General features: G+C 39.7%; 1 protein-coding gene across 1 annotated transcript; it reads left to right on the top strand.

Annotated features, from left to right (window-relative positions):
- Positions 1-1,181: 1,181 nt before the first annotated feature.
- On the top strand, positions 1,182-5,118 carry LOC111923618 (putative G protein-coupled receptor 141). The gene is made up of 2 exons (XM_023919444.2): positions 1,182-1,302; positions 2,685-5,118. The coding sequence occupies exon 2, from the start codon at positions 2,706-2,708 to the stop codon at positions 3,573-3,575; it is 870 nt and encodes a 289-aa protein (XP_023775212.1). The 5' UTR covers positions 1,182-1,302; positions 2,685-2,705; the 3' UTR covers positions 3,576-5,118.
- Positions 5,119-10,733: the final 5,615 nt, after the last annotated feature.

Here is a 10,733-nt window from a genome sequence, read left to right as displayed (position 1 = left end):
TTTTTTAGACTGACGTGGGAAACAGAGGAAATCATGCAGACATGAAATGGAGAAGTTAGAGTTCTACCATGGACCTACTCCCTGCTTAGAGGAAGTCTGCTACACCCATGCGTGGCTCCACGTGTTCTGACACTTCCACAGAGATCCATCCCATCTCCAAACATTCAACAGGCCTTGTTTCTCTTCTCTCAACTGCTACTTCTGTTTCGTTTTTTCTTCTCAGTAACCGAAACCTTCACTCTTCTTCTTCTTTGTCTTCTGTTTACCCCGCTGTTAAACCAGATATGCCGAGTCTTTTCCTTCCTTAAACTCTGTAATTCTAGTCTTGACCTGGATTTCTGCTGTGTATAGATGCATTTCTCCTTCAATCTTTATTCTCACAGCTGGTCAAGGCAAGCTATGTGCTAATTTCCTCTTGTACTCAAATAACAAACTAACCTAAAAACTAAACCTAGATTACAGGGCTGACTTGAGTGATTTTTAAATTTATTTTATTTAACAGAAGAACATGAAGATACAATGTTAGCACACTGAACAGCATTAACATACAACTTCTAAGGAATGTTTCAAAGAAAAAGAGACTGAGAAGAATGAAAACATCAGTGGAGAAGTTCAGTTTCTGATCTTCAGCAGTTTTGGTGGCAGCCAACAGCTCTTAAGTTGCTTTTCATATATGTCTGCAGTTTGTTTTAAGTGTAATATTTAAACAGTGAGAAATTTCTGAATTCTTGACAATACAGTAACATGGTGAAATCCCCCATTAACTCTGCTAAACAACATTATTCTGGAACATTTAGATTAATTATTAAACAATAATAAAATTCAGGGGGAAAGTGGATGTATAAGGAAAAAATCCTTTGCTCAGGTGCACATTTCTTTCCTTGATCAGTGGCACTTCTCACTTGTTTAGCAGCAAAACCTGGTACCTTGTGGTAGCTGTAGGGCTCAGGGAATCCTTGCCCACCTGAACTTTGAGACTGACCAAACTGTGGTCAGAGGCAGTCCTGACCTGATGTGTTCTACATGTCCCAGCACAATGATGGTCTCTGGCAGCTCAGCAACTTCTCTGTGGCTCTCCCTGCATGATGAAAAGAGCATTCGACTTCGCACATATGAGATTGCTATCGCAGTGAAGCAAAAGGAAGGCTTGTTCCTTCCTGTGTGTGGGCTGAGAAAACCCTAGGTCTTCTTGGTCAAACAGGTCAAAGGCTGTTTTTTCCACTCTGCTTATGTATGCCACATGCTACAGCTGCATGGAATGACATATTTCAGGGTGAAGTCACAAAAAGAAGAGATTGTAAGGTAAAATTCAAATATTTCATTGCCATAAATAGAAAAAAAATCATAATCTATTTCAAAGGGATATAAAATGTTGCCATTAAGCTGTAATTATGCTGTCTAGAACTAAAAGTTGTACATTTTCCAAATTTGAAATATTAACAATATACGTCGGAAAATTAATTAGTTGGTAAAACTTTTCATGTAACAAAGTTTCTTGGAAATTTCTTGTGCTTTTCTTGGGAATATTAGGCAGGTAAAAAATTTTAAACGTTTAAATGCTTTAAAGAATGCTATTTAAAATGTTTAAAAGAATTTTAAAAGGAGGTGAACAGAAAGGTTTATACCGATCTTGTCTTTCTAAAGATGTTTTGTCTGATGCTTCATAAATAAGAAGTTTCTCTGAAAATGTTTTACAGTTGCGTGCAGTCTATCACTTTACAGATGAGTACAAAGAACTAATAATTGACGGCTAAAACAAGTTTACTGATTTCAAGTTTACAAGTTTTCAATTGTTTACAAATTTACTGATTTCAAACTTCAAATCAGACAGAAAAGGCACTGCTTTTTTAAGAGATGATTTTTCAGCTCTTAGTTTGTCCTTTCAAAACTCTTTCTAAGGTAAGGATAAATTTCATTAGCAAAGCATCTATCTACCCTGTGAGCTGTCCCCATATATTTGTACAGAAATCTTTATACAAGTCTGCATTTTGAGTTGTCTAAATAAGAATGCAGCTGTATATGGCTATGTAACAAGTGCCAAATGAATTATACCTCTCAGAAGATCGTTCCTAAATAATTTATATCTTTTCATCACTTTTCATAATAGATCAGTTCAGGTGAAATTCTGTAACAAAAATACTTGCAGATGAAGCAAGAAATGATTGAATTTTCCTCTGCAAACTTTTACTTTCAATTTTCTCCAAGTATCTAGAAACAAACTGTTGCGACCTTATGTGTATTTTGCACCCATCCAGCAAGATGTTAAAAAGATGGATCGGGTGTCATCATAGAGTATCCACACATGATAGGTACATCTTCATATTTCAGTATTTTCCCACCTTCAGTTTTAGCTTTATAATATGAATGCAGATAAAATATGCACAAACAGTGTCTTCGTTATTACAAATGGCTATATCTAGAGGCAAATAATTGAAAAAAATCCTAGAATGAAGTTTAGTCAATCAAAATCTCATTCATAATTATGCAAAATGTAGTTTCAACCCTGAGAGGCATGGGCTATTGCTGTAATATGCAGGATCACAACAGTTATAAGGCTGTAAAATACATGGGATAACATAATTTCAGATGCAATTCAGTAGTGTCTCTTTAGGAATCTGTTATATTCCAGTTAACAATGAAGGAAATACCAAAGAAAATGTTTCACTCCCATTTTTCCTTTTCAGTAACCTTTAAAAGAGGAGCATATGAGGATGCTTAACAGCTGCATAACCCAACAGAACCATTCCTCCAATGACACAGTGCTGGACTCTTCAGAGAAGCTCCACACTGTTCTGATTGTCCTGTACATCATCAACCTGGCTGGTGGCACCCTGGGGGTCATCATGATGGCCCAGCTGTTGCTTCAAAGGAGATCCCAGTCCGTGATGACCATTACGATCACCAGCCTCCTGGTGCTGCACAGCTTCATGCTCCTCAGCATCCCCTTCCGCCTCAGCTACTACATCTCGGGGGTGTGGAAATTCGGGAGGTTTGCGTGCAGGCTGGCGAGCGCCATCATCTACCTGCACATGTACGCCACCTTCGCCTTTTACGTGGCCATCATCATCGCCCGCCTCCTCCGGCTGGAGTTTCGGAAGTGCTACACGGCGGCCTGGGCGGGGGCTGTCTGGCTGCTGGGAGCGCTGGTCATCACGCCCGTTCTCCTCTCCTACTACGGCACCTCGAAGACGTACCGCTCCTCCGAGTGCTTCCAATTCCACACGGAGCTGCAGGAGGCTCACATGGTGATCGCAAACTACTGCCTGGTTGGGGTTCTGGTGGCTGTGTGTGCCGTGCTCACCGGAATCCAGCTGACTGTGATCTACAGAGTAGCTGTGAAATACTGGCCTGACATTAACTCCCATGTGGAATTCAGGGCTCAGGCGAAGAGCTTCTTCTTCATCTTGGTAACGTTAGTCTGCTTCGTGCCTCATCATATATTCAGAGTATATTATATCCAAAACTATGACCTTGATAAAGACCATAAACTACTCCTATACAATGAGGTTTTTTTAGCCTTAACAACAATGTGCTGCCTGGATATGTTGTGCTTCATAGCAGGAATAGCCCACTGAACCGTGAACTACCAGGAAGTCCAGCTGCAGCGTGTCAATACTGGCTGTTTAGAAAAACAAAACTGTGTTGTGATTTTCCAGAGCTAGGAAGACTGGTGAGTTCATGGCATGTCTCTATAGGTCTACAGCATTGTTTGGCTTTTGCAGGCCACTAAAATTCCTTTTTCACAAGCTACTCTTTTTTTATCTTCTCTCTAGAAAGAAGACATACTTGAGTCTTACTCTAGTCTTGACCTAAGAGTCATGCCCTGAAGCTTCATTAATATTTTCCTTATGTTCTTCTCCAGTAATTACAGCACAGGTATGCATTCCTTTGTATTTTTTTTCTTCAAAGTGTCTCAGTAACCACAACCCACTGTGGCCAATAAGTTGTCTTCTCTGAAGGTCTAACGTCTTCTGACAATTGTGACACTGAAGGGAAGAGATGGAAGAAAGAAATTCCTTTACAGGATATTTGTACTAGTGAATTTAGACAGCAAGGACATAAGCTCTATTCAAATGAGAAGTATTCACAGGATCACAGAATGGGTCAGATTGGAAGAGACCACAGTGGGCCATCTGGTCCAATCTCCTTTTGTATAATTTATATAAAGTATATATTAAATTAAATTATATGAAAACTAATCATTATCACAACTTCACCTTTACTTGTGTCATGCCAAAGGCACAAGGAGCTCTAAATTGTGATAATTATATATTTAGAGTGAATGAGAGCTGAACAGGATTCAAAATTTCTGCCTTATGTCACTCTCCCATCAGGACTGGATCTGTTTTTGTTATCTCTTAGACCCATTGTAGGCAAAAGTGTTGCTGCGCTTCCATAACTGGACCTGGAATTCAGTCAAGGGGAAGGATCAGACCCTCTCCAGGACAGGGAAATATTTTATGAGCCTTCAAAAACCTTTGATGTTTGGTCACTTTCAGTTCTCTGTTGATTTATTATCAGATGCCATATTTTTTCCATTTATGCATGTAATAAAACAAAACTAGACTAAAGTTACTGAACAGTGCTTAATCAGTTCAGCATATGCTTGTATACAAACTTGTTTTAAAGTATATCTTTTCTCCATTAGATAGATTATATTCTTTGGGAATCACATCCGTTTTGGGAATCTCTGTTTTATCTTCATGATTTAAAAGTTATTTTAATGATTCATTCTTCCTGCTCTGCTCAGTGCATAAAGTCTGTAACCCTTCTGTTGAAGGCCCCATTGTCATTTGCTGAATCCCAGCAGCTTGGGGCCAGATTTCTCCCACCCCAGACTCCTAGGAGTCACACAAGGCTACACTTCCTCCCTCACAGCCCTTTAAGTTCCCATAAATTTTAGTCTGGCAATCTTTGTTACAGAAAGTGCTATGATCCCTAGATTCAAACTGATTAAAGCTTTATTTGGGAGGATAATAAAGTACACTTATAAAGTAATGCTGCTAATACCTCAGATTGATGGCATTTCTTTTAATGAAAGGACTTACACTTACTCTGTCAATCCTGAATAGATGATTTTGCCTTGACATTTCCATTAAAAAACTTGGTTGAAAACTCTTGATGGTTTCAGGAACCTTTCTGTCTCTTTTAAAAAATGTAAGGTGTCAGGGATACAGCAGCAAGACTCGAAATCTGAAAATCCTCATCTGATGGCCTCCTCTAGAATTACCATGTCCACTCCTATTCAAACAGTAGATTGATCAGTCCATGATTTTCAGCTAGAGCCAGAGCTCAATATTGCAGAGATGAAGTGCAAAGGGACAGATTTTAAAGTTGGATTTTCCAAAGTCTTTAGAAAAACTGACAAAGCTGGAGGTGGTGCAACAAGTACACTGTTTTTCCCTTACTGTACTCCTGGGGCTAAATAAAATATCTGTTCCTTGAAGAAATGTCTTGTGTCACTGCCTATTCTCACTGACCAATGTTTCTAAGGTGACCTACCTGGTAAAGATCAGAGTCTTCTGACCCTGCTTGTGAGTCTGCTGATGATCAGGCTACCATAATGTTGTGCAAGTCTAGGGGAGAAAAAGGGAAATTACATGCATGTCCTCAGCCATGTGAGCCAATCATGTCATGACAGCATTGCTTTCATGCTGCCTGACATTTTTTACCTTGCTGAAATAACCCAGACACACTGAGTTGACTTTCTGGTGTGATGCTGAGGCTCTGTTGCCCATCACAGCTGTCTGGTAGCCACTGGCTGCTGTCTGTCACTGGGACTGTTCTACTTGCCCTGCCTGGGTGCCACGGGGCAGCAGCAGTTCTGGGTGGGATGCACTGAACTTGCACAGCATCAAGGCTTTCTCTCTTTCCCACTCTGCCCCACAGTGGCTGTGGGCACTGTATGTAGGCTATGTAGGCAGACAGTGGGAGAGCAGAGGTGTAGATCGTGAGATGGTCCTCCTAATTCAGAGGATAATGGATTAAGCATTGATCTCAGTGCTGTTACATCTAAGACTCACATTAAAGTGATGGAGATAAGCTCTATTCAATACCCAGTCCCCAGCTGAGAGCTTTAAAAGCACTTTAAAAACTGGTTAAAATAAAAAATGATCAGTCTTCAGAAGGATGGGCTAAGAAATAAATTCTGAAAGGACAATAATAGTGAGCTCAGATTGTAGGGTACCATTCCTTACTATGAATTATAGAATGACACCCTCTGGAAAACAGTTAAAAATGTTGATTTGAATGCCATTTGCAGAACCCAAGTAATTCTGGAGATAATTATAGACATTAATAATTGCTTTCACATCAAAAGATCATGTAAAATTGTAAACTATTTAGTCACCCCATTAATTTTTAATGTTATCCAACGAAGACTGGGAACATCCTCAAACGTTCTGGAGCAAATAATATCAAATATCTTCCAGTTTTGTTCTCTTCATGAAGTTCTGCATGAACAGAGCAGGCAAGGAGACCAAAACCAAAATCCCACTTGTATCCCTGACTTCCTAAGTTAGTTTGATGGAAAGCTACATGTGGTTCTCACCATACAAATGAGTGTGCTCACTGCTGCCGCAGCTGCCCTGCTGCTACAGGTGGCCTGTTCCCACCTTACCTGAGCATATCCTTTTCAACAGTGCAGAGGGTGATGCACAAGTGACATATCTGGTTTTAATTCATATCTTCCTTCTGTTCCATCTCTTCCTTGTGCCTGCTACAGAGAAAATTCATATTGATGCTGTTGTCAGATTGACGTGCCCTTATGCAAACAAGCAGAAGGATTAGATGCATTAGGAGGAAACAAAGGAACACTTCCACTCCTTTTTTTTTGTCTTCTTCTTCACTCAAACCATGACACTCTTAACCCTAACAGATACTGTCAGAACTATCTGTCTCTCTTTTTTTTTTTTTTTTTTTTTTTTTTTTTTTCCTGTGTCAACCCTGAACATGAATCCACTCTACAGTCCTTGCCTCTTATCACATACATTCTAGTTTGGGGCATTGTGTGCCACCACAGAGCAGCTATTTGGCATACAGAGCAGAACTACAGTGAAATTATGGGTGAAATTATGAAAGAGACTGAAAATTGCTTTATCCATAAGCACATGGGTGGAAACATTGCAAAAAATTTACAGGGGGCAGCATTTGTTGCAATGATTGTTGCACAGAGAATAAATACCAGACAAAACTAAGACATGAGAAATCATGGAAAAAATAACTTCAAAAAATATCAAAGCTACAAAAGACTAGCCAAAAAAAACCCTCTACAATTTCTTCATGCCTTCTTTGCAACACTGTGTTCAGCTGTCAATGAGGACCCACATATTAAATTCATGGTAAGTCAAGACCATGTGTTGTCACACAAAGGATGTCACACAAATTGTGCAGAAACATCTTGCTCATCAACCAACAATTTTCTGATAAGATTGACAGTCAGAGGACAAGAGTCATCACTCCGGAAGAGGATGTTGATCTTGTACATGATGAAAGAGTTGCTCTCTTCTGTTCTGACTCTCTTGGGACAGATAGAATCCCTGCCTGCAGGAGCTCTACTGCTTCAAGGAGATGTGTACAATCATTTATGGAAAACCACGCAGGAGCACCAAGGTACATGTAGAAATGCACAAGCAGACTTGCACTCAAAAGAAGAGGGGAAATCTGGGCTCCAGATGAAGTAATTTTCTTTCTGACAAGGAAAGATGTAACGGGGATTCTCATTGCCTTAGTCCTAGAAAGAGGGGAGTGCTAGCAACAGCTGTCTGCTTTTATGTCCTGGCAGGCAAGGACAGAGACAACAAATGTGTCAGAGAAAAGAAGGCTGCAGAAGATAGACTAGAAGACATTGACTTGCGTGATGATTCTTTCATTCATGACTTCTCACAAATATTTGGAAAGTCTGATCTGTGCTTTCTGAGATACAGTACTGCTGCATAAAACACCTTGTAAGCTCTAAAACTCCATGGAAATAAATCTGTTGAGCAACTGTCTCAATATTCTAAAAAACACTATGAAAAGGAAGAACCTTTCTATTATATCAAAATATAGCATAAAATACATGCCGCTTTATTTCCTTACACTGCTTGGCAGAACTATCAAATCCAGTGATGCATCTTACATTAACACACCACCACAGTTTACTCAAAGACAAAAATTTTTAAACATCCTTCAGTCTCATTTTCTAATAAGTCCACTTTTAGTAGCAATTCTCCCTCTCATTTTCATATCTTCTATCTGTGGAAACCCCTTCTGAAATGTTGCAATATGGAAACCAGCAGGTGACAAGACTTCCTACTGGAAAAAAGCTGGAAGAAAAGGGAAATTTTCACAAGCTCCACATTTTGTGCTTCCATTGGCATTATCATTCCAGCCACCTTTCCAAAACTTAACCTAAGCAGGTGACTGCCCACCTATCCTGGATGGAGGAAATGGGGAAACAAATTTGGAAAGAGGTTTTTCCACAACGAGGAACACCAAGATGACTCATGGACTCATCTCCTGCTCCTGGTGTCTCTCTCACTGTCCTTTCACTCTGCTGTGAAAACACAAAATGCCAGGGCACAGGCTGGTGGTGCCTGTCCCATAAACGAGGCTGTGCAGCATACATAACTCACCAGGAACTTCTCTGCTTTAGCCCTACTGCTACCTTCTACAGTTACCCTAAAAACGTTCCTCCCTGTAAAAAGGCACTTTTCTTTCCCCCTAGCCCATAGAACCTTTCAAAGGAGAAATAAATTTTCAGACAAATGCCACATGAAAACTGCCTGTCCTTTTAGCCTCAAATTTCCCCCTTCCCTTGACATTTTACCCTCTAAGTCCCTGAGAGGCATAACATCATCAGAAGTTGCAACTGGATTAGTTAAGAGTTCTTAAAATTTTAGTCTGATGAACAAAATATGCCTGTGTTCCACCTTTTGCTTTATAGCAGATGATCACATCTAATGACTTACTGTGTGTGTGTGGTGTAGCCCCAGCTGGCAACCAAGCCACTTACTCACCTTCCTCCCCTTCCCTATCCGTGGGATGAGGAGCTGAATTAGAAAAAAGGCAAGACTTGTGGGTTGGGATAAACACAGTTTAATAATTAAAATGAAGTAAAATATAATAATGGTACTAATAATACTAATTATGATTATAAAAATAATAATTTTGATGAAAAGGAGAGAGAGAGGGAGAGAGAGAAATAAAACCCAAGGAAAACAAGCAATGCACAACACAATTGCTCACCACCTGCTGATCAGTGCCCAGCCTGTCCCCCAGCAGCAATCAGAGGGCTTCCAGCCAATTCTCTCCTGTTTATCTACATACTGAGTATGGCAGTCTATGCTGTGGAATGTCCCTTTAGCCATTTCAGGCCAGCTGTCCTGGCCATGCTCCCTCCCAGCTCCTTGTGCACCTGGAAGAGTGAGACACTGAGAAATCCTTGACTTAGGGTAAGCACTGCTCATCAACAGCCAAAATATCAGTGTGTTATCAATATTATTTTCATCCCAAATTCAAAACTCAGTACTGCATTAGCTACTAAGAAGGAAAATAACTTTCCTCCTGAAAGTTTCAGTATCCCAGCTGAAAACATGAATTTAGCATGTGGTTCTTCAGAATACCTGAATGAAGACCCCTTTGTAAATACTTCTTACCCCCTTTAAAGTTGAGTGGTTTGGTATCATAGGGCACATTGTTCATCTCCTCATTGTCTGTTTTCCTTTCCTTCTCATCTGTTTGGTGAAATACTGTTTTTTTTTTTGTTTGTGGGTAGGAAAACTAACTTACTGAGAATCAGAAGGTTCAGTGTAACTTTTCCAGGTTTCTAGACTTGAGCTAGTCTGTTACTGATTACCCTAATGCTTGACTTATTTGATTTGTTGCCAGCCAAGTTCTGGCAGGAGGAAGCTGGAGAGTATAAAGTTTGAGAACCATTGCCTTAAACCAAAGTTACAGTGTGATTTCATTCCCTTTCCAGATTTATACAGCTTTAGAGCTTATTTGGTTAACAAAAGCTCTTGCTCAAACAGATGTCTGACCACAGATGTGTCATCTGCAGTTTAAGAAGGTTCCCACCATGCAACCATCTCAACTCAAAAGCTTTGTTCTAAGATCCATATCGTATACATGGAGTGGACACAGCCCTCTGACTCACAAGACAATCTTTGTGTCAAAGCAGGGGCTTTTTGTTGAAATACCTGAACAGCCTTGATGGTGGATTCCCCTATATAAATATGAGAATGAGAATAACAAAATAATCTCATAACAGCAGTATCTGCATGTGAAACATTAGGGCAAGATTAGAATCACATAGAGGAAGAAACAAAGACGTCTGCAAAATTGAGACAACAAAAATGAAATCCTAGGTTTTACAAAAGAGAAACTGTTCAGTTGCCAAAGTTAGTTCATTAAAAGTCAAGATAAAACAGTGAAGGGAGAATGGGAAAGAAGGAATTGTGTAACTCATAACTATCTACTTGTTTATTATTTAAAATAACAAAGAAGTTAAGAGAGAGCAAGAGAGAAATAGATAAAAAGGAAAAAAAGGAGAAAAGAGACAGTTTAAAATGTGTCTCTGAAGTATGCTAACAAAATCTGAGGGATCAAAAATAGACAACAATTGCTATCTGGCAAATAGAGGTGGTTGAAAGATGAAATGCAAGGGACATATGAAAGTCATTTTTAGGAGAGCCTTGGTAGACCAAAACCATGGATTGCCCTTGCAGGAATGGAATTGCCCTCTGAAATCA

This window comes from Cyanistes caeruleus, chromosome 1 (assembly GCF_971803275.1).
Source record: "Cyanistes caeruleus chromosome 1, bCyaCae1.hap1.1, whole genome shotgun sequence".
Classification (NCBI taxonomy): domain Eukaryota; kingdom Metazoa; phylum Chordata; class Aves; order Passeriformes; family Paridae; genus Cyanistes; species Cyanistes caeruleus.
Note: the sequence above shows the minus strand (reverse complement) of the source record. Positions and strands in the feature narration are given on the sequence as shown.

Bases quoted from the DNA above. Each gene is read 5' to 3' on its own strand.
- LOC111923618 (XM_023919444.2), top strand. From the start codon at position 2,706: ATGAGGATGCTTAACAGCTGCATAACCCAACAGAACCATTCCTCCAAT.